The sequence below is a fragment of the Daucus carota genome, chromosome 3, assembly GCF_001625215.2.
Source record: "Daucus carota subsp. sativus chromosome 3, DH1 v3.0, whole genome shotgun sequence".
Taxonomy (NCBI): domain Eukaryota; kingdom Viridiplantae; phylum Streptophyta; class Magnoliopsida; order Apiales; family Apiaceae; genus Daucus; species Daucus carota.
This window is the reverse complement of record NC_030383.2, coordinates 58,947,477-58,972,179: the sequence shown is the minus strand read 5'-3', so window position 1 is coordinate 58,972,179 and position 24,703 is coordinate 58,947,477. Positions and strand designations below refer to the sequence as shown.

At 34.1% G+C, this 24,703-nt stretch overlaps 1 protein-coding gene across 1 annotated transcript; it reads right to left on the bottom strand.

The window, feature by feature from the left end:
- Nucleotides 1-356: 356 nt before the first annotated feature.
- LOC108215229 (DNA polymerase epsilon catalytic subunit A) lies at nt 357-22,048 on the bottom strand. Its single transcript, XM_017387634.2, has 49 exons — nt 21,726-22,048; nt 21,139-21,204; nt 20,980-21,039; nt 20,776-20,871; nt 20,373-20,533; nt 20,066-20,154; nt 19,759-19,976; nt 19,316-19,402; nt 19,096-19,230; nt 18,045-18,167; nt 17,885-17,968; nt 17,237-17,401; nt 16,960-17,136; nt 16,185-16,298; nt 15,493-15,597; nt 15,052-15,170; nt 14,810-14,951; nt 14,633-14,727; nt 14,391-14,496; nt 14,213-14,292; nt 13,676-13,852; nt 13,339-13,426; nt 13,145-13,225; nt 12,910-13,053; nt 11,917-12,012; nt 11,201-11,401; nt 9,756-9,810; nt 9,538-9,680; nt 8,989-9,458; nt 8,333-8,477; nt 8,047-8,244; nt 7,878-7,952; nt 7,219-7,409; nt 6,678-6,861; nt 6,523-6,587; nt 5,779-5,911; nt 5,593-5,694; nt 5,429-5,512; nt 4,995-5,069; nt 4,805-4,864; nt 4,434-4,696; nt 4,307-4,355; nt 3,880-4,040; nt 3,719-3,785; nt 3,287-3,433; nt 2,950-3,111; nt 2,684-2,878; nt 1,472-1,578; nt 357-1,087 (listed from the first exon to the last, which is right to left on the bottom strand). The coding sequence occupies exons 1-49, from the start codon at nt 21,891-21,893 to the stop codon at nt 736-738; spliced, it is 6,660 nt and encodes a 2,219-aa protein (XP_017243123.2). The 5' UTR covers nt 21,894-22,048; the 3' UTR covers nt 357-735.
- Nucleotides 22,049-24,703: the final 2,655 nt, after the last annotated feature.

The window sequence follows — 24,703 nt, the reverse complement described above, 5'->3', positions numbered from 1 at the left end:
ACAAGCCTCCTTAATTTATAACATACTCTAGTGAGTTTTTTCTATGACAATTAAAACATGTGTCAATTTTTAATTAATTTTTTAACAGATTAACTATTAAGAATTTTTTTCAACACGTTAAGTAAAAAATTATTTAACATACCCAATAAAAATATATTAACCTAAACACAATAATTAATTATCTAGTAATCTATTTTAATTAAAAAAAATGCATATTATTTTAATTTAACTTTATTTTAATAATAAATTAAATATGAAAATATATAAGACAAAATAATAGAAATTATAAGTTTAACTCAGCAGCTAGTTGATAACAATAACCTGAGGGGTGACATTAATATTAGATTTAATATAAATGAATGGGAATATTTGGCAAAGCTCCGGGTAATATGATGTATTAAACCATGCCACGAGCACAACTTATGCTAAAATTATATATTGATCATTAGTTCTACATTTTTATTTACAAAATGAGCATGAAGCAGCAATTAGCCAATTACTGATATGCTCCGATCCTGACTATGTACGCACAGAGAATACAATACAAGTGATCAGTGATGTCACTGATGTGCAGTGCCTATTGTATGACTGACAGTCTGACAGTACCCCAGCATCTTTAGGTTTCGTTTTGTCTTTTGCCAACTTTATATCTGCATTTGTCAATTCGGTGTGTCCTATAGTTATGTGCAAGCTTGCTACTCATCTAAATTGGTGTGCAGGGCAAAAATTTATCAACTACTTAACTTCTAAAATCCATGAGGTGCATTCTTGAAGTAGTTGAAATTTCTGGTGCTTGGCTATCTTGAAAAGGACTTCCATTTTGCTACGGAACTCCGGAAAAACTTCTTTGCACCTGAACGATCCTGCACATGCACAGTGCTCAGCCAAGTGTGCAGCTTTCACCTGGTTGCACTTGAGGCACACCAGGTCCTGTAGATGATAAAGGCGTTCTCTTTGTCGTACAATCTGGAGAAGGCCATTCTCCATCACCTCACGGTCATAAGGTTGCCCGCATTGACAGCGCCATTCTTGAGCCATTAAAGCTCTGTCTCGACATAAGTCTAGGTCTCTGCAGTCATTGCAGTAGCTGACAACAACACAAGCAGAAGTGAGCATGTGAAAAAGTGTAAATACAAGGAATATTTTGCAAAACTAAGAGACAAATTTCTTTTTCCCTCAAATATTACAACTTAGACCCTCTATTATCACTCTCATTTCTGAGAAAATTGCAGTGTGCATCGACAGCATTACAGCTAGGAGAACAGTGCACATGTCCAAACAATGGAAACTGGAACTTATACGATATTACTGTGTAGGAAACTTTAGTGTCCTTGTATACGCAGTTGACAAGCTTTTAATCCATAAAACGACATGAAACACATACTACACAACATTACTATTAGCTGCAATATATTACAATGAAATTCAAAATAGTAATAATTTTTAAACTTTGACATGCCAATTCTTTTACCTGCAAATGACATTTGGTAAAGAAAAGCCTAGAGAATGATTTTGAAACTCTGCCTCTGGTGCAAACTCCCTTACACGCACATACTTTAGGAGATTCTTCCTCATTATCTGTATAACAACAAATTGGAAAAATAAAACATAGATTCACTATCCAGACTGAACCTGGTTTACTTAAGACTCTTTCTCCGCTTTCATACATGTGGCAAGTAATAGGTTATTTACCTTAATGTGTTAGAAGCATAAAACATAATAGTCTGTGATTACAGACATGACACTCAAACTTGGAACATGAAAGCTAGACTCATGTCCTTCAGCTTAGATATGCATGCAGTTTCTAAATGCTTATGTCAGCAGAATTATTTAGTTTGGTAGTACGCAATATATAGAATTTGTAGATTTTATCAGCGTGTCGGAAATTTTGATGGTGTGTGTGTAGGGTATTATCAGTGGTTGGTATTCTTTTTGCAAGTAGGTAGTCCCATCTCCCCTTCTTATGACAAGGAACTAGATTCACTTTTCGAATTTTCAAAGTTCAAATCATATACAAGATAATTTTCACCATCACCTGTGCACGCATTACATTAATTTGACAATGAAATCTGTAGGTGGTTTTCTTTATGGGGGAGCCTTCTGTATTGATATGACCTTTTAAGAAAATAACAAGGATACAGCAATAGGAAAGTTCTCTTCACTGTGCATCTTAATTTTGTATACCTTAATATCTTTGATAAATTGGCATCCCACGAATTAGTTAGTTTATATTTTATAATACATCTCATGGGACGAGTTTGTATAAATTATATGACATCGCATGAGTGATTTCCTTCGAATCATTTTCTTTTGCATAAGAATCTGGCCGTACATGTTGACTGTTGAGGTATTTCTGGTTTTCTAGTATTCCCTCCGTCCCAATTTATCTGTCTTGTTTGACTTTTTGTGGTCAAATTGACCAAACTTTGACTGGTAACTAATAATTATTTTTACATCATCTTGAAAATCGAAAAAATACATTTCAAAATAGAATAGATGTAGATTTTGTTAATATAATTTTTTAAAATTATTTTATATATATAAATTTCAGTCAAAGTTTGATCAATTTCACCACAAAAAGTCAACCAAGACAGATAAATTGGGATGGAGGGAGTACTTTATATAAATCAGTTTAAACCTGACCAGACAAGATTAAAAAATAAAATAAAATATAGTGGGTTACCAGAATATCATGCTGAACGTTTTGGTCAAGCGCCATAACAGCACATACATGCTTAATGAACTCTAATGCATGATCCCCTGTATATATATCATTACCAACTTGTGGATTTCCATTCAGTGATTTGTCCATTCCCTTCATATGAAGATTGGCATCTCGTACAATACCAAGAAGTTTACCGGTAAAATAAGAAGTAACCTGGAGGACATTGAGTTGTTTTTATTAAGCTTAGCAAGACATAAATGAAATGCATGTATTGTAACATATACCTGTCCCCTAATATAATCAGACATTTGTGACTCAAAAGCTTCAGCAGTTGCAGCAGTTATTGATGGAGTGCATAAACTTCCGTTCCTCATAGATTCTTTCTTGAGAACTTGTTCTTTCCAAGGAAGATAGATAAATTCAGAGACAACCAATACGAAGTGATCCTGCACAAAAATTTAGAAGGTTGTAGAATTGGTCACACATAGAAGCTAGAAATTTTTGTTGATGAGTGTTGAAACTCAAAAGAAATGATGTTTCCAAAAGAATAGGCATGATTAATTATAGCCAAGTTTCTAATCAAATACTGTACAGATAAAATTACTAAAAAAGGCAAGCTACCTGCATTTCCTTGGGCAAGTTTTCCATGACACTCCAGCTAGGTACAATATCTACTTGAGATTCATCAAGCATGTCCTCATTATCTGATTTTGCAGTATCTTCAGATAATTTACCATCAACTTTAGCCTGAATACCACCATAGTTGTACTAAAATTGAAAGGAAAAAAAAACAATATCAGAGACTCAGCAATTTGATATACACACCTACAACTTATATTACTACACAACATTCCGTATCCGTTTAACTTTGGCACCAGAAATAAGAAGCCTTTTATGTGTGACCGAATAGCCATAAAAGTGAACAAAAAAAATCTGTATGTCATGATTCTAAAGAGATCTTTTTAATTAGAAATCAACATAAAGAGAAGCTGGCCAATTTTTCACATTATTTATTGTTTTTAAAGAGATGAACCTGGCCCATGAAGGAGTTACCTGATCCATGAAAAGCAAAGAATACCAAAACTGCATAGGTTCAAGCTCAATCCACTCAAATAAGTCCCTATTATAGTACGGACAGACCGGAGTTAAAAAAGATGAGTACTGATATTGAAACCTATTAAGCTACATCTCTTCAAATATTATGTAAGACCTACCTTGTTTGCAGTGCTCTGAGTAAGCTATCGCAATAAGCTTTGCCTGCAGATAGATCAGATTTTCCGGTGTCTATTATGATCTTTGAGAAGTTAGCAAATATGATAGTAGCCCCCAGCTTGCGAAATTCAGCCAATAACAGTGCGAAGACCTTTTGCATGACCTGTCAACATAAATGAGTCAGAAAAACATACAATTTTAAAACACATGAAGAGAATCAGGTTCTCCGAAAATTGGCAAGAACTGTTGTAGCTTCCTTCTTAACCATAGACCACTTTACAAAATGAGATACAGCTTTGCTTGCCATCTTTAAGTAATACGATATTTTCAGACAGAAGATAGAGTAATATAGAAAGACGCAGCAGAGTCTCCTATTCGAAAACACTTATCTAGCTTAAAATGAACAAATCTTATGTGAAATAAGATTACCTTGTGAAGCATACGGTGAAGGGCTGGGTCGTGAAGCTTTGAGTGTGGACTGGATAACGGAGAAAATGTTAATATACATATTTGTATAACAACATAAGATGAATATGCAACCTGTAAGCAAAACAACCTGCATAGCCATCGATACAAATGTTGCAATATTGCGTCGGCAAAAACATTTCCAGAAGTTACCGCATCTGCAAGGCATCTTTGAATCAATTGTTTGAGGACACGAAATGCTGGTGAACAAGAAGTAGCTTCATCGAAACCAGATTGTTCATGGGAATCGTGGGGCCCAGTGCTTGAGTCATGTTCTGATCCAAATAAAGCACCTCCTTCCATCTCATTTACTTGGTTGCTTTTTAAAAGAGCATTGACAGCCAGGTGATGGATCTGTAAACATAAGCAAGAGTTTGAGAACAGAGAAAAGGAATCATACATTCATCTTCATAACAAAACAGTAGCAATAGTTTGGGGGGGATATGTCAGAAGCTTCTATACCTTAAGCTCCACCGACACTTTCCTATATGCTCCTGGATATGTGAGGACTGGTTGATCAACCTATTCGGAAACCATCAGTTCAGTACTTAAAAAATAAAAAGTGAAATAATTTAATGGTCCAAGGTAGCTGTAAATTATTTCCACAACTGAAGGTCTAGTTTCAATCTAACATGGGAAACTTTGACATAACCTCGTCTGTATAACATGAATCTTCTTCGTTAGTTCCTCCAAGATCTGGATTGCCATTATCAGATATCCAAAGCACCTGAGAACAACTTGGGGTTTAGTAAACATATTATTATCTCGTGACCTACGGTACGCAGCTATGCACATGCTATATAAGGCACATGCAAATAGGTTAATTTTTTAAGAGTTATTTCACCAGGATTTATTTCATATCAAAGTTTTAAGAGTCTCAGCTTGCATGCGTAGGTTTATATACACTGGCTAGTGGCTACTTTAGAAGAATTGATTGGAAACACAAACAAAAAAATAGGTGATTATTCTCTTTTTATTTTCTATTTTTTGTAGCAATCTGTAAGCATCATTAGCCAAGCAAACTATTGGATTATAAGATCAATCCAGAAAAAAAGAATACAAATTTACATATGGCAAAGAGTCAACCTGTTGGTGATCACGTAATGCTCTGGCAAAAAAGATGTCTGCTGTATGTATAAGCCAATCAAGTTCAAAATTGCCTAATGGAATCTGTTCCAGTACCATAACAGATTTGTTAGCAAATGAACATTATCAATTTTAGTACATAGGTCCAGAGGTAACAATATTACATGTGCATATCTTGAAAGCGAAATCCTCTCATTCAACCACTGAGATGATGCAGCACACCGTTGCATCCCTTTTTTTGTAGCAACAATTTGCCATCCAATAGCCTAGATAGATTCAGGAGAGAGTCAATGTAAATGCCAGAGTATAAAAGAAAACATTTGGCGCATCTAATGAAAGAATTGAACTACCTGATATTGACTATCATTAGCATTGGAGGGCATACTGACACAAGGAAATTCATTAAGAGCTCTTATCCCTGACTTCATCGAATTAACATAGGGACACTCAATGACAGCAATTCCAGGTCCAGGATGTAGGTTTCTGTCAACAAAAGCATAAAGGAAGATAAAATGAGAACTTTAGAACCCAATTCTGAACTTCAGGTCTCAATATAGACCAGCTTTATCTTACTACAATGGAACACTGCTTCCTAGCTAATGTTCTGATTTAATCGCACAGTTCATTTAGGTGTGTCCTCTACTGTGCTCTCTGCCAATACAAATCATTCCTCTCCCAGTTCAACTCAAGGCATATTATGCTAGTCGTGTGCGAGCTAGACAATAAAGCAAGTAATATGGCCACATACATAATTTAGGCAGTTTCTTAGTTGATCACATATTCTTTTCATGTGCTTGTATATAAATGCCTTCTTCAAAAACTTTACTTTTCAACTATTAAACATAATAAACAAGTCCATTTGATCTTTGTTGACCCATTAACTAAATGTAAGAGCAGATCCTTAAGAGAAAAGAACATTACAAAAGGGACCAGTTTGTGCCAAATGACTGGCCATAATTTGTACAAGTAAATTTGAAAGTGTATCTATAGTAAACACCCTATACAGCATAGCATGTGATATCACATGACCTGATACTCAATGAAGCAAAAACTACAAAAGAATATACAAAGAATTGCAAAGATAGGATGATTACTTGTATTCAACTATGGTCCTTTGTAGAAGTTTCTCTGCATCCTTGATGGAGCCAACATAATCTACCTAAATAGTGATATGCATGACAGAGAATCAAGACATTACATAAAGTACCGTCACCAAAAAAGATTTAACCTGTAAGAACACCTGACTAACCTTAAAAACAGTACCATCTCTGAGAACCGAAGAATCAACAGAAAATGCTTGACAAGCATCGCGAAATTGTCTCTCCAGAATATATGGTGTTATTTCCTTATTCTGAACGGTATTAACTAAGACAACTGATATTGTTCCAGATGCAGGGAAATACCCTGCATACATTGCCCGTCCCTCAGATCCGCTAGAGAAGAACAATATAGAAATCAACAAGGGAAGTGATATGTTTAAAGAAAACATAAAGTAATTAAGAAATCAACAATTAGTAACTCAGCGTTCTTAATTTTTTTCAATTTCTAGTTTTATACAGATAGTAGACACATCTAATACATAGCTTTAATTGCTTATATTATCAATACACATGCAGCTGAAGGAGTAGGTGCCTCTAAATTTTATCAGTACTACTCTTTTTTCAGTTTATTACGTGTCAATATGTCATTCGCTCACTCATAAATTAAAGATGTCCATTCATCTGCACAGGAAAACTGTATAACATATATACTAAGGACTACTATCATTGACTATGTTTCCAGAAATATACCTATGGTACAAGTAGAAGAAAGAAAATGATTGTTCTAAGTAAGAGCACTCAGTAGTGGTCTTCATATGCAACTCACTCAGACTCCATCCATCTTCAGCACTACGCTTCGCAGCTGACTTATCCACTTTGCAAACGCAGCCGATCTGGTAGATGGCATTAAATTCTGATGGCACCTTGGTTTCATATATGCCCTGAGAATAGAAACAAATTTGATTACAACAAAATCTTAAATCCAAATATAACAATAAAGACACCATGAGAAAATTGAAATATAGTTCTGAATCATTCTCATGGATTGCTTATGAGCAAATAAAAATTGTCATTTCAAGTAACATATATATGTTGTTTCACCAGTATATTTGGAGGGTGGAGTGAGGGGGATGAGACATTAGTCTGTCAACATATTAAATTTACAGGCCCGTCTCTTTGTAATAAAACTTGCAGCTATAGTTTCCTGGCAGTTCTCCACTTATTCTAAGGGAACTGTTCAATAAAACTAAGAATCGCTGGAATATATTAATACATAGTTCATAGCAAATTAATACGTGTGATTAACAAATAGGTTAAACAGTTACCTAACTAATTTTATACAAATGTTTAAAGAACCTAGACATTTATATTCTTCTGTGAGTCTAAAAGTTTCAATAAGATAATCTGACCTCAACTTCTGGATCAGAAAGGTGAGCTGCTAGTTTCCTGCTCTCTGCCCAAAATTGATCTTCATCAATTATAACCTAGTAAATCATTCAAAAGTAAACACAACATTCATGAAAAGGGGTTTATGCAAGTAAGTTTGATCCTTTCAGGTGAAAAGGAGAGATGATGTACCTCAATCAGGTTATAATTATTGTGTCCATGAGGAAGAATTTTGTTGACACGCCTACCAGGAAAATCTTCTGTTACAGGAGCTTTAGAGTTCAGGTAGAAAACTCGGGGCACATTTATGGGGATCTTGCGCATAACTCCTTGTACAGAAACCCATGCAAAAAAACGACCATACTGTGAACTAGGTTCAATCTGAATAATCTGCATACACCCAAAAAAAAAAAAAATTAATAACAGCTACATCTAGGGTCCTAGACAAGAGCTGATGGATTGCTTTAGGCCAAATCACCTGCCAGTGGCTTCGTGTTAGGGCCAATTCCTGTCTCTCAAAGTATGAACTAACCCCAGGTTTTCCCCGAATTTGCTTCTGATTGACTCCACCTGATGTCCCAGCAACATCAGAATTCTGGCTTAGATTCTTTGCATTGTCCAACCTGCACAACCGAGGCAATCCAACACGAACTATCAAACGCTTTGTATCACAATACATAGTTCGTAACAGCATGCAAACAAACTACTGGTATCAGATCTTTAAGTTATAAGTATCTGTTCAAATTGAACAGGAAGAAATTGAACTTAACAGTGGTTCGCTATAAGAACTTCACGGGGAAAGTGCAGCCAGATCTCCATTGTGAAATTTCATAACGGATGATTTCTGGGCCATTTTATATGGACAATGCATCCCTATGAAGATGATTTTACACTTTCACAGCCTACATTATAATACTAAAAGAAGCTCTAGACAAGATACGATTTATACCACCAAAACAACGAATATATTGATATAAGTCTGAATATTGCTATACTCTGCAAGTAATTTGCAGTAAAACCTTTTAAATGGCCACTGATTAAGTAAAAGCTTTCACAATAAATTTGAAATTAAATAAAAGGCTAATTTTCTTGTTAACAAAAAGAGGCTTTTCTAGATGCAAGTCGGATCAGTACCTTCGCCGCTTCCTTTTCTCGCGGGCCTCTTTCCATTTTCTCTTCTTTATATCAAGCCATCCTTGGTAATCTGAATTTCTATCTATATCTTTCATGCAGATATCATTTTGTTGCTGTGGATTTAACATTTCGTGTGCACTCTGGCTATGATCAGTGGGTTGATTGGAATGGTTCACCTGGGAACTTTTTATTGCATCCTTTCCATTATTGACTTCATAACACCGAACAATAGGACGAGGTCCTCTAGCAGAAACTTTTTCAGTGGTCCTGAAGTCTTCCATATCTTCTATGTTTGGTCCACATCTTCCATTATTATCAGAATCAGAAACAGCTCTCTGCCCTTTAGCATCATCTTTGTTCCTCGAACTAAATATATCAACCAATTTTCTTTGGCGAAACTTGTCCTCTTTCTCCCGAACCTTCTTATGCAGCCAATCAGGATGAATAACTCTAGGTACAGGGTTTGATACCTTAAAAAGTAGAGTATCACATCAATAAAATTATAGAGAGAAGACAATTGTATCAATAAAAATGGATAAAAATCAACACCTTCTGCATTGCAGCTGGAATAGTAACAATCTTCTGAATTGCTGAACAAAGCCGCTGCTTGTAGTAGGACCAATCAATAATGGACCTGATGCCGACATCTGATGAGATCTTGCACCACTTCTTTACATAAAACTTAATTAATTCTGCAATGAAAACATAAGGACCTGAACTTCTTTAAAAGCAAAAAGCGAGGTTTAATATTATATGAATATTCTTACCAGCATCAGTTTCAAAAATTGCAACTGGAACAGCACGCTCACTCACTGGAGTTCCCTGTTCACATGAACATTTTAACTTAAAGGACGGAATGCAAAAGCAATAACAAAGAAACATACTTCACCCCATTGACATGATAGAGAAAAGCTGACAACATGAGTAAAGAAGCACCCATGCACTATTACTAAGACATTGGTTCTACTCTTTCACTATAATGCATGGAATCTGACTGGCAGTTTAGAAGATAGGAACATAATATAGTTTAGACACTTAATGTTTCTGGTAAGCAGCCTGCTTTGTTTTTCTTACCAGCTACAAGTTACAAAAAAGAGAAAATGAATGATGGGGAAGTACACTGTTCTAGTGACTATGTACATCATGCCATGATTCCTAGGTCAATACCAATAACATCATAGTACAATTTCAGCTATGGGTCTATTGGGCTATCCCATTTAGTTGAATGCAAATATGTTTGAATTGATCTGATCTAGTTCTTCCTCTGTACTATCTCGCATATAAGTAGATCATAGCAAAAAGATCTTTAAATAACACATTATTTGCTCATTTCTTTGAAAATAAATTTCAAGTTCAATTCATTAGTTCTATCCTCAAAATGATCCAAGTAAAGAGATGTCTCAAACATAGGTACTTCCCGAGAAAGATGACTCTTAGATCTTTTTAAAAAGATAAGTGAGTCCAAGAAGCCTCTGGGTCCAAAAGACCGCATAGCATCAAAAGAATTTATCTATAAAAGAATAATAAAAGAAAATGGCCATCATCAATATAGACCCGGCAGTTTAGTACATGACACGAGAAGTGCGGATATGGATTTTAATTTTTGGTACATGAAACACAAAAGTACACGATTTAGTGTTGGGTATAGGTTTTCGGGCACACAAGACGACAAAAAAGTATATGAAGCAAATGTGTTTATATCAGACACACACACACACACACACAAGTTTTTATAGATTTGCATCTAAATAAAAATATTTTGTCTATAATTCATAATTATACATTAAATATAACTTTTTATATTTCTTGATTAGATTATATTAGGACTTTTGTTTAGTATGCACAAAAGCACGAAACGGAAAGTAGACGAGACATATTATGGAATTCACATTTAGGTAAAAGAATCCATTTCGGATAGGATAAGGGTTTTACTGTCAAATACACGAAACATGAAAGTACAAAACACGACACGATTGGCAGGTGTAATCATCAAGCATGGTTCAGAAAACATAATGCACGTACGACCTTAGTTGCCATTACCTTTTACTTTTCTATTAGGCTTATCTTTAGTAACGCAAGCCAGCAAATGAGTAAAAGTAAAACCATTCTATGTCTTTTCTAGTTGAATTATTATTCAATTGGTATAATCACATTTGACAAATTTAAAATAATAATATTAGTGAGCCATTTGCTAGCTAGAAGATATGCATACCCTTGGTTCACAAGCAACAACATACTGACAACGTAGTCCTTTGTCCTTGACCATTGTATCACCAAGGAAGTCAGCAAGTCGTTTTGCTGTAGTTACAGCACATGACTTCTGTGTCCCATATTCTGCTAAGGATTTGCTCATTGTGCTCGATTCTGATATATAATCGAGCAACTCGCTATCTGCAATGTCTTTGCCTTGATTCTGAAAAAGATACATAATTTAAGTTACATATACCCCCATACTGGGTAACCAAGTCTAAATGTGTTTAAGATAATACAAGAATTAATTATAACAAAATAAAAGTAAATCATATGTTTATGTTGACATTATAAAATCTTTCATAATAACAAAATCCAATACTTCAATGATAAAGTAAGCAAGTGCAACTGTTTACAGCAACTAATAATAATACTTTGTCGATATATTATACAAGTGGAACTTTTTAAAGCAATTTTTAATTACCGGACTACTGACCTATTTGCTCTAATTATATAGCATATTCAGTCCTAAATTATCATGAAGACTAAAATGATTTCCATTTCAGTTCATTTCCATGAATTACTAGTCCCCTTAATTAAATTGAATGCGGTTGAAAATAGTCTGAAGGAATCAGGATTATTCTGAAGGTTTAAGTATAGCAAGAGAGCAATTTCTAAGAGTCCGGTGATAATATATTCCACGCAAAAGTACATAGACTTATTGTTTCCTTTACGTACATCCAAAAGGTCAAGCCATCTATTGGCAACAGCGGCAACTGCAGCATAACATTCCTCTAAGGTCGACCCATGCAGGAACTTGTCGAAAAGCTCAGCCTGCAAAGAAGAGGTTGCTATAAGTACAAATTACCAAAACAATATAATTACAAAAATCTGCCAGTACAAACACATCTGAAAAATGGTGATGCAAGTGCACAGCAATTGGATCTTCACCATATTCTGATTAAATTATAGATGGGTCAGCAGCCCTTAAGCAAACTAAACACCTTATAGAAGAGTTTGTTGTGATAAATAAACCCACTCAAAAGTATATAAATGAGAAACTAACAAAACAATAATACACTATATATTAATGTGTGTCGCATAATTGACCTATCACTTATTATCTAGAAACCACAACATCATTCAGTTGACATCTATACATTGTCGATTTACTGTTCAGTGCTCACCTAAGTCTCCAAGTGGTCAAGAAGTCCTTGTAATGAATTGGCCAAATATATTTATATGTATTGACTATTTCTCCCAATTTGAGATAGCAAGCTAAAAGTATAATTTTATAATCCTCTGTACTCTACCTTTGCAAGTACAGCTCATTATTTTGCCTTTTGAGTACTGTAAACATAGATCTTGACGGTTTGTATTCGCACAGATATATCAATATTAAATTTCATTTAAAATACTGCATCAAACATGTGTGAAGCACAATGCATTCTTGAGACATTCACTATGCTACTAAATCTTCATTTTTAGAGCATTTGCAGTAAACCTAAAAACCAAATTATAATGTGCAGGGATTTTAACACTCGGCCTATAGGAAAAAATTGGTAACTGCAAACCAGGAAAAGTTTGAAAGAGAGTGTAATAGCAGAGTTAAAGTAATAAGACTACTAAACTAACTGTAACTTATATAATTCGAAGAGGAAAAAAGTGGGCAAGGTTCCAACGATTTGGTTGGAAATAAAATTTGGCAGGGCTATGTAAAGAAGGGTTTACCTGGAAAACTTTAATGAGCTTTAGCTCACCTCTGCGCTTGATTTCAAAACCTTTCAACTCCGCCAGAGTCCCGTCATCATTGAAAACAGCATACCGTTTTTTAATTAGAATTCCTTCTTCCTTTGAAGCAGGAAGAATCATAGCCTGCATGCCAAAGATAGTATTGTGAATAAATGGGGATACAACAAAATCAAGCTCATAATGGGTGGAAAAGCTACTAATATATCCAAATCACCTTATAGGGCCCATCCACTTCAAATTCAATTGAGCACTCGCTGTGAGTTGTATACGTTCTGTTCAGAGAATCGTTGAGTGTCTGCAAAGCAGAAGTTAATTTAGGATTTGTTAAAAAAAGGGAAGCAAAAGCAGCATATTACACAGCTTTTCATAAAGACGACATAAGGAAAAAGAGTTATGCTGATCATTAACCTGGTACTGATCATTTGTATTGTTCATTGCCACATCAACGTTAAGCATCACACAGGGATAAGATATTGTGAGCTTCTTTTTCAAGTCCCTGAGATACAAGGCCCCCATAATTGGTCATAAATTTCTAACAGAAGAAATTCCAATATGCAACAAAGTTTGCAAACCACAATATTAACAATAACAAGTCATTCAGAACTTCACGCATTCATGTGACCCTTTTTATAATTTATCTTTGGTACAGATTAGACAGTTCGGAAGTTATATTACACCAAGATTACGGTTATGGTGTAGCCAAATAAAAATGATGCGATGGTCATGACATTGCTTAAGCATATACCTCGTCTTAAAAGTGAAATTCTCAGGAAAGGATCCCGGTAGGGCACACCATATACCGTCTGTGTCTAATTCAAGCGGTCTTCCAATTTTTTCAACAAGTAAGCGAGCATTCTGAATAATTTTCGCTCCAGTATATGTGACAACTCCTGCCATCTCCATGGAGTACCATCTTGCACCCCTAAAATTAAACGAGGTACGTAAACTCTGAAACATGGAAGGAGAACAAACATCCAAAGCACAAGATATATACACAAACACACTCGGTTTTGACTCTGGCGATTTTTTTTCAACACAAAATATGTAAAGAGGAAGCTTCCAATAAAAAACCAAAATCAGTATACAAACTACAAACCCCGCTGAATCTCATGTACAATTTTAGCAAAAGCTTGTGAATGTTATAATAGATAAAATAAAATTTTATAATATCTCGTGTTCAATTATCATAATCTCATATTTATTTTTAGCTTTTTAGCAGAACTTGACCCTATGAGTACATATCCGAAAATAGAAGAATCAATCAGGAGTTTAAGATATATACTTGCGCATGACATATCCATAGAAGGAATTCAAAATACACTTGTGAGCCAGCTGTAATGAATCATAGAGCACTACCATATCCTGCATATATTAGCGCACAAAAATCAGCATTACTAATAAATAATTAACAATCATAGTTCCTAAGACTTGCTTAATGCATAACATTTATGTACTCATACTTGCGCTTCTTGGATTTTAATAGGATTGCCACTAGCCTTTGCTTCTGATAGTTTCCCCTTCCAAACTTTATTAAGCCCCTTGTATTCATATCTTCTGTCTCGAAAGCTTAAACAAAAGAACGTGATAAAATATAAACCACAACAAAATTCAAATATTTAAGCATTTAAGGTTTCATATTAGGATCGAGATAAGTGATCCTGCAGGCCAACAAAATGCGTTTGCACAACTCTAAAATACCTACCTGCGGACAGTGTCAACATAGAATGGGTTTTCTCGCATGCAAATCCCTGCTTCTCGAAGTTCTGTAATCGGCTTGTTAAGCACACGTTTATAAGCCTGTTTTAAAGAATGACAGACCATGTGAGGTCATGAGGTTTTACCAATGTGGCTAGTTTAACTAGAGTGGTGAGAAATAAACCTTTTGGCAATATTTTTTCAAACGATCTTTCAGCTTTAATTGCTGGTCCACTTTAGGGAGGTCCAAAAAAGGTTTTGATGGATGCCCATCCACACCATCAACGAGCTCAGACTCAAGTTGCCTCTTTATGTGATAATAATCACTGCATAGTTCAAGTTACTGTATAAATAAAAGCCAATATCTAGCACAAAATGAACAAGAAGATAATAGAATATGGCAAGAAACAATCAGCTAATATCTACCTTCTCTTTGCCATGTATGTCTCCCCACGCCAAACCCATTCAAGATTTCGGAGGCAAGTTTTCCCAGGTCGATTAAAATCACATGCAGTGCATACTTCATCTGAAACTATTGATGGTGGCTGGTATTGCAGAGAATTCATGTAAGCCAATGGTTAGTTGCGCACTTTCAAACAATATGCAAGGGAGGCAATATACACAAGTATATTGAGAACTTCGCAAGACATTATTTAGAACTTCATAATAAAATACATCCAAAGAGCCTATGGGGAAAATGCAACAGAGACTTCCTTGAAACATCAGTGGCAAAACTAACTGGACAATAACTAGTGGAGTAGCCCAGAACTTTGAGATACTATAAGCTGTCGACTGCAGGACATAGTAAGGGAACAATGACAAAATCTAACCTACAATGTGGGGGTGATAGTAACTTTAGTATCATACCTGAAGCCTGTTTGTCAATATAATATTTGGATACATTGCAGCCACATCTAAATGATAGATGAGAGGGCATTCTTCACGTAAAGGTGCATCTCTCAAGCTCAGAAGCTGCAAGTTTGTAGGCCAAGTCAACAGAAATATATACAGGTACCATGATCAAACCTTAGCTCAACTGAACTAGTCAAGTCAAGTAAGTTCCAGAACTATAAGTAAATTCAAGATAAATAGGAAAAGCGTATAGGAAAACTGGAACTGACAGAGTATAAATGATGGCATGACATGCAATAGACTTTGAAGGGGTAAGTGTAAGTGAATGGAAGTTACATTGCTTTGTATGAGGACTTAAAAATATGTTAGGTTGGTAATAAGAAGAAGAGAATAGAAATAGAATTCCAAATGTGATTTTTCATTTTTTGTTTTTTGTTCCCTCTGCTCCTCAGTTACAGTTTACGAAGCCATAGAGTGAACATAAAGCCAACTTTAGTGACTATATGTTCTACTGTATTTTTTATAGTGCCATGCTTCTGTTTCATTTTCATGTTCTTTAAATTGATATTTTAATACTTGCATGATTTTTCGTTTCTTTTAACTTCAATGATCATGGAGTTTATTTAATTCAAGTTATTAGTTGGGAAACAGGAATTCTTAAGTAAGAAGTTGTAACTAGAAAGCTCGGAAATTGTACGGAACATCACCTTTTCCATGATGGCACTCTTCACTTCTTCATAATTAGAGACTAATTCAACATCCATCTTCCCCTCTACCCTTATAGCATATTGCAGATCACGGTCAAGGTTGTTGATAAGTTGCTGCAGAACAAGATAATGTGGCCCAAAGTAAATTAAGTTTATGCATTTGATTTACAAAAAAAAGTTGCACAGTGAAGGCAGATAAAGAAGCCACCAACAGAAAATTACGATACCAACAATTAAAGTTTAAACACCATATGCAACAATCCCTAAGTGATATTACAAGATCCACAATACTTAAAAAAACATATTACACAACAAAATTTCCGGCAGCAAATAAATAGAAATTAACTAACCAAAGGAAAATTTTTATTACCCTTATGTCTGCAAAAGTGTAAATGAATTCGCAGATGTACAAAGAACCCCTATTTCCAGCTAAAAACATCTACTTAGTACGATACAAGGTACAGTGAGTATGAATTGATTGTGGAATACATCCAAAGAACTTCTAATGTTGAATATAGGTACAGAAGATTTTTATAGTCCAAGTTTCTGACTGTGATCTGACCATATGATCAACGATTTAGAATAGCATGTAGCTGTTGTTAGATTTGATCATTTAAGTTCAGGGAAACACCAGCAGGCATCTACCAAGGACACTTTCAATACCTTCTTCACGAATCAAATTATCATGGACAATAGCAGCCACATTTAAAGAATGGGAAAATGAATATGTAAACAAAACTTGGAATTTGAAAAGGACTATATAAATTTGCAATACCATGTAAGCAGATGGATCGAGCTTGAAACTTGTTGGGAGATCAGATCTGAAAACACCACTTTCTAAGCACTCCACATGGCCACCAATATATGTCTCACTCTCAAGTAGCTGATTACCGAAGAACTTCTCTGGGTCAGATTGGTGCTTGTTTGGACAAATGATATTTGCTTTATATGCCTGCAAATATGAAAGCCAAATTACTAGTGTAACCATATTGAGGACAGAGACGTGAGATGAGAACATTAAACATTATTGTATTATAATTTATAATACATACCTGGACCATGAGTAGCATTTCACAAAGGGTTCCACTTCCTTTTCGCAGAACCTCGTCAGGTGGCATGGGTATTATTGTTGCAAGGGAGAAAATGAAAGGATGAACATATGTCATATACAAGTAGTAAGTGGAGACAGCATCAGATACAGAGTACGACGCCATCATCTGTAGTATAATTTTCCAGCACAAGTCAATGCACATAAGACAAAAAAAGAAAAATCCAACAGATATGCCCTAAAAATAGGATGTAATCACTCATAAATAATTTAAAACAAAAATACATGTGCTCATTCCCATTAATGAGAATAGTATGTGTGATATGATGATTGATTATTACATCAAGGTGTTTTGGGCTAACAACTACACATCCAATATGATACATGATACTATACAAAAGTTACATATAGGTCAAACAAAAATTATAATAGTTTAGCAAACAACCGCCGACTTTGACAATTTATTCATGATCATGTACAAGGTACTCTATGCCATTATTTGGATCAACTCATAAGAAACTCAAAGTATTTTTCTTCAAAAAAATTTGCAGATCATGTACATTAATCTTCTTTTCCTGCAAAACTATAAAATGATACTTTCGGAAGAAGCAACAAATGCACAACTGAATGAATGTATGCAAGGATATCCAACCTGGGGATTTTCCATCGCAAAACGAACCATATCCTCGGGGTTCACCTCCAATGGGTCATACCCTAATTTTGCCTTAGTAACAGCCTTAAACAAAGAAAAAACGTCATTAAACACAAATGTTATTGCTGAAATAAGCCATTCAACAGTTAAAAACATGCACCTTGAGGCCCTGGCTCCCTTGAGGAAGATAGCTATCACGTTTGACCCAAGCGAAACAATCGAGATGGCAAGCAAACTTCGCACGACATTCCCCTTGATTCATGTCACATTGAAATCCTAGTTCCTGCAGTAGGATGCAGACGAATTTGAATGTAATCATTAACAATAAACTTATAAATCATAGTAGGCCATATTGTTCTGCACAAACATTAGGACACTGTAATTATAAATTTGTAAGTACATTAAAAACAAAAGGTTATAACTCTAAAATTGTGTTTTCTTCTGGCTAATTAACTCTGGAACTTGTTCATGTAGTATACTGATAGAAGACGTCACCAGTAATTACAAATTAGATGCAGTTTTAGTTTGATCATTGATACTTGGGCTGTTCATTATAACCTGAATAATCCTTGTAAAAAAAACACAAAGGTGAGGATATATGAATACTCACATGTCATGCTGGTGTAAGATCCAAGAAAATCATTTTGTCATTGACTTGGTTGTTTATACATGAGCTCTTACATATACTTTATTAACATAAAGGATGCAATATATGCAAGTGCAATAAAGTAAAAATGCTTTAGTCATGCTTCTTACACTTTAAATCTTAGACAAAAAATACAGTTATATTCTTTAATTCTTGTGCTTAACCTTATAAGTACGTCGGCTTTCGGAACCAACCTACAACATCTTAATCTAGAAAAGCTTTGACATGATGCAATTGATGAGCGCTGGTTAATGCTAATAGCAAATCAGTTACTAAAAAAGAGGTCTAGCGTTCACCATATTATGCTTTTAATCATCTTGCACATTTTTCTCTTTCGCACTTCCATTATATTCTAAATTCTTTATCGCAGCAGAAACTTTACCTAGCACTTCTCTTATATATTTATATAATCTATGTATAAAATATACAAATATTCATAAGAAACAAATTATGTCCGAGAAAACACACATTGACAGCCTCTACATCAACATCAATAAAGTAGCTTAATTGACAATCTGCAACTTGTAGTAAATTATTTAACAAATTATTAAGAATATGATCATACATCATTCATTTGCATCCCATGATACGCAGCTCTTCTTTCGAGAAAGGGCCAGTCAAAAAAGTCCCCATTGTATGTTACATAAATACCAGGCTTCAACTCTTGCATGTGGGTAAACCACTGACAGATAAGTTCTTTCTGCAAGAGTAAGAAAATTAGAAAAAGAAAATGAATAATGTAATTAAACAACTCAGTGTGGACAATAGTAGAATATATATTTTACCTCATTTTTAACATTTGTGACTTTGAAGCACCCTTCAAATTCAGGCTTTGGAGTGTACTCCAGATCTTCGATATCTTCTCCAACACACTGAAGTAAATTGGAAGGTAAGTAGCAAGTTCATTTGAGAATGCATTTCTGGACAAAATGTTGTAGATAGTACCAAGATAGTTAAGCTAATTGAAACATTGGCAAAGAAAGTGCACTGCGGTACCAATTTGTTGCAGCCTCACTTCCTGGTTAACTTCCTAACACTCTAAATGGTTGTATCAACCATTATATATTACCTTTCCTTGATAATTTATATTTTTAAAATTTACATAAATAATTTAATTATTTAAATTTATTTTTAAGAACACTACCCTTTTATGAAACATTTTCTGCCGCAGGCAAAAGTCCCTTAAAAAGTAAAATATAACAGACAAAATTCACTAAATCATGTGCACCTCTCTGTTAATGATTAGATAACCACGTCCATCAATCATATACGAGATCATCATTACTGAGTCATATTCGGCATCAGGAAACTTTAAAGGCAACTTTGTGGTCTCAATATCAAAAGCGCAAACATGAACTTCAGCACGTTGCAGAAGATCAGTCCTCCTTTCCAGCGTGACTCCAGTACTAGACACGCTAACATCATACCACTGCCCCGATCTTACATCTGAAATTGAAGTTAAAACTTTGAGAAACAAACTATACAAACTAAATAAGTTTTAAATAAATAGGAACTGAGTCAGTCGTATTTATGACCTTTATCAATGGCAAAACGAATATGGTAAGGGACATCGTACTCTCGCAGATCGCTGATGTAATCTATAAAATCTTGGGTTCGTTGTTTGCTGTAGATCAACACCAAATCATCTCAAACTTAGATTTCCGCACTATACAGTACATATACTAACTAAAATAATAACGAGTACCAATAGACAATAGTGTAGCGTCTAGGATATCTTTTAGATTTGTTTTTTGGTGTTGGCAAAAGTTGATACATAAATATAATTGGCAATTTGGCACTAGCTACTCAATTAATATCAGATATGACCTAGGAAACACATACCTTCTCCCTGCCAGTATGGATTCATATGCTTGTGCAGCATCAAATTCTGCCTGATTTCTCTTGACAACATGCACTAGATCACTCTTTACGTTCATCAATTGTTGGACTGTGTCGAAAGATATCTTTAAATACGTCTTCCGAATGCCTGAAAGATGATTTTTCTGCATTCAGAAGATGAAGAGCTGATAAGGAAAAAGGTAGTAAGAAACACATTGCGACGTACAACCACCTTAAGTGTGAGTTAACCAAAGATGCAACATTTATTTTTTAGTGTGCTCTATTCTAGAGAAATATGAAGAACATAATCTTGAAATACTAACAGAACTATAACCTCAAATATGTTACTACCCTGAATAGCACAAACACATAACACAACTTAAGAGGAAATCAATATCAACCGTACAAGATTAAGGTCTTCTTTATCTACAATCTCAATATCGGCAATTTGACCTTCATATCGTCGCCTTAAATACGCATCAACGTCCATTTCCGTCTTATCCTACATCAACAAAAATATAAACTCAAATACAACTACTACACCAAACATAATCCTTACACAAACATCATACCAAAATAAAGTACCGTATTAACACTAACTACTGCGTACCTTCGTCGCCACATAAAAATAAGGCCGAAACTTGTACTTTGATTTGAAAGTCGAACCATCCTTTTACCAAAAACATAATTTACAATCAGCACATCGAACAAAGCTTAAAAAAACAGTAAAACCTATTATTTTAGAAAAATAGAATGGTAACAATCATACCTGGCAAACAAAGTAGAGATCTACACAGCTATACACTTTCCTTGTCTCTTCGTCTTCCCAGGACGACTATAAAACATGGAAACAAATACAACTCATTCAGTTCATTCATTTTCAAGACAAATTCATATTTTCCGATTCAAATGCAAACTCAAAGTACATAAACAGATATAAATCCGTCATACCAATAATAACTTCCCATTTAATTTTCTTTTTAGGTTAAATCAACTGTTTCACCTCAAACTAGCGATACATATAGATAGACATATACACTTACCGATGAGCATATATGAACCTTCATCCAAACTCGAACTATATATACGGATAAATTCATTATTCCTATAATTACTTTCCATTTCAGTTTCTTTTTAGGTTATAATCTAATTTTTCACACCAAACTAAAATCGAACCACAAATAGAGCTAAATTCAAGTCCAAACACACCGGTCCATACAAAGCACGCATATACACTTACTACTGAGAACATAAAAACATTCAATTAACTTTTTATTAGGTCAAATTCAATTGTTTTAATTCGAGCTGACATCGAAGCCATATACATGTAACACTGTGTCTAGAATGTATACTTACAGAGGAGAAAGTGAGGAGCCATCCGAGACGCTTATCGCCTTCACTGAAGAGATCGTAACCGAGCTTCGATTCGAGTTTTTCCTCGGCGGAGAGAATAAGTTTCTGCTTCTTCGAGATCTTGCTGTCTTTCCGGTCGAATCCTCGCCGGCGATAATCGCCGCCGTTCATTTTTGAGAGGAGACTGGGAGAGAGAGATCTGGAGATGATGATTTGAGATGAATTGAGAAGGAGCGGCGACTGTGTGAGTGTGTGTGAGGTTTTCACCGACTATGAAGATTTTCCCGCCTTTTCTTTCACTCTCTTTTTGTTTGTTTTTTAGAAGAGGGGAAAATATGATCTATTTGCACTTTGGGATCACAGCTTTATTTTAAAGACAGTCTGGAGCCGATATTTTAAAAGCGAACAGTTTGCACCCTTAACCAACCTTCACATCAACTTGCATTTTAACTTCTTCGGTTTATTTAGCTAATTTGAGTAGTCCCCACCATTTTTTCAGCGCTCTCTCTTTGTAAATGACATATAATTATTTTAAATATAATAAACATATGTTTTGTTATAATTTTCATTGATAAGAACTGGATTATTGTTATATAAACACGCAACAGAAATGAAAATAAAAGTTTACTATAAATATTTTGTTGAATATCCTCTACTAATTTATTCGAGAAGAAATCTCATTCCTTGTAAATTGTTAAAAGTGCTAGGTTTAAAAATAATCTCATCATGATTTGTGATCATTTATTATGTATTTTTATATATTCTTTTTATGTCGATTTATGAGTGATCATATTTCTAAATTTTTATTATAAAAAAATATGTCATCTATTCTGATGAGTTATCTCATTAATCGGCGTGCTTGTATTTATAACTTTTTTAATAAGTGCTTTGATCACCGCAAAGAAATCCAAATTTCTTGTCGCTCAGGACATAGAATGACTTAGATATTAAATTCTATGTATCCATATATATTCACACACATATATAGGCGATTAAAAATCGAAAATTGGAATATCATAAACAGTTCTGATTCCATTTAATCTGAGACTCGACAAACACAAAATTATCACACCTTAACAACTTTTTTTGCAATGAGCTATAATTGTAAATTTTAATTACATCCAAGAATTTTGAATTTTGCATAAACCAACTATTATTGTAAATTTCAATTATGTCCAACAAATTTGAATTTTCCTGATACAGAATTCCTTCATTGAGATTCCCCAATAATGGATCTCAAATCAGTTGTACACGTTTATTATCTATTATCTCGATTAATGTGTTAAGAACTCCTTATTAACATATGGAGCTACTAAATAAATGACAGGAGGTTAAGAATTTGTTAAAAATAATTTCCTTCTATGCATTTCTCATTTCTAAAAATTTGAAAAGAAAATTTTGCCCAAACATACTCAATATATTCTTCTTGAAATTTATTCACTTGATTTCTCTATATTACATCTTCACCGATTTAAGTATGTCTTGTCGCTGTGAATTTTGAACTACATTATTTTATAATAAATTTAATCTAATCAAAATGTTGAAAGAATTAATTTTTAACATTATAAATCTTTATCATTGTACAAATTTAGTTCTTCAAATAAAGACTGGGGTCTTTATCAATTTAGTTCTTCAAATAAAGACTGGGGTCTTTATCAAATTAGTTCTATTCAACAGGTAACATCTTGCTCTCTTCTTCTTTTTTTTGTCGTAGTAACATCTTTCTTCTTTATTATCTCCCTTATGTAAATACAACTCGTTTGATCAAGACAATGGTCTTACAACTAATTGATTGATAACAGTTGTAGATAATACGTAATTTAGATAGTTATGTTATCACAAACAAGCATGTATATAGCAAATGTAGATCAATGTAACTAAATCCAACTCATTCCTGATTGACATGCACATAAAAAAATTTGAAAATAACATAAAAAGTAGTTTATAAAGATGAGGTGTTTAGATATTAATTGTTTAATTAATTTAATACATGCATGATCTTATAATCACACAGTGTGTGTACAACATAACATATCTCATTGGATTGAAAAATGACATTTTCAGATATTTTTTGGCAAAGTGATGTTTGGAATATTATCCTTTAAAAATGTGATAAATGAGTTTTTTTTTAATTAATCTCCCATCGAATTTACTTCACTTCAAATCAAAAGACTAAATCTTAAATCATATCCAATGAATCTGCTTCACACGTTAGGTGGCTGTAAAAGTATGTTTAAGACGAGACCATATTGCATCGGACATGTGAAAAGGATCATGAAAGTACAATATTGGAATAGATTAAAAAAAATTGTTTAGAATCACCTTCAAGCCTGGCCAATGCACTGTCTTCAAATAATTTATTATTTTCCCCAATTTTCTATCATTGTATTCATTTGAAAAAAGAATAACATAAATAATGATTTACACGAGTTTGGCATATCCTTCAACCCATGTCCATCTCTTATGTGGGGCTTGGGACTTGGGAGTCATCTCATGCCAGTGAATGAGTCAATCCTGATGATACGAGAGAGAGTGTCATCAAGCTCTTTCATTTTATCATTTTAAATTACGAATGAACTAAAATTTGTTCGGATACGAGAGAGAAAGAGTCATCAAGCTTTTTTATCTTAATCATTTTAGATTATGGGTGAACCAAAATTTGTTCGGACGAATGGACCGCAAACAGTTCATCACATCGTTGGTGCCAACAACATTATTAAAATAGTTTGAGATGTTTTATAAATTATTAATTAATTTAATCACTAATATAGAATTAATTATCAATTGAAAAATCAAATTTGAACCGCCTAATTACTATGCTCGCTATAAAATGATTATCTTTTATAATAATTAGTATTTTTATTACATATTTAAAATTAATTATAAAATTTATAACCAACAAAGAAGTTAAACAAAATCATTTAGATAATATGAAGTGTTTATATAGCTAATTGCTAACATTAATGTTTAAACATATTGCA

Coding starts and splice junctions, on each gene's coding strand:
- LOC108215229 (XM_017387634.2), bottom strand. CDS start 21,893: ATGAACGGCGGCGATTATCGCCGGCGAGGATTCGACCGGAAAGACAGC. Junction 11,402..11,916: donor GATGGCTTGACCTTTTGGAT/GTACGTAAAGGA, acceptor TATCTTTTTCAG/AATCAAGGCAAAGACATTGC. Junction 8,478..8,988: donor GAGAAAAGGAAGCGGCGAAG/GTACTGATCCGA, acceptor TCGGTTGTGCAG/GTTGGACAATGCAAAGAATC.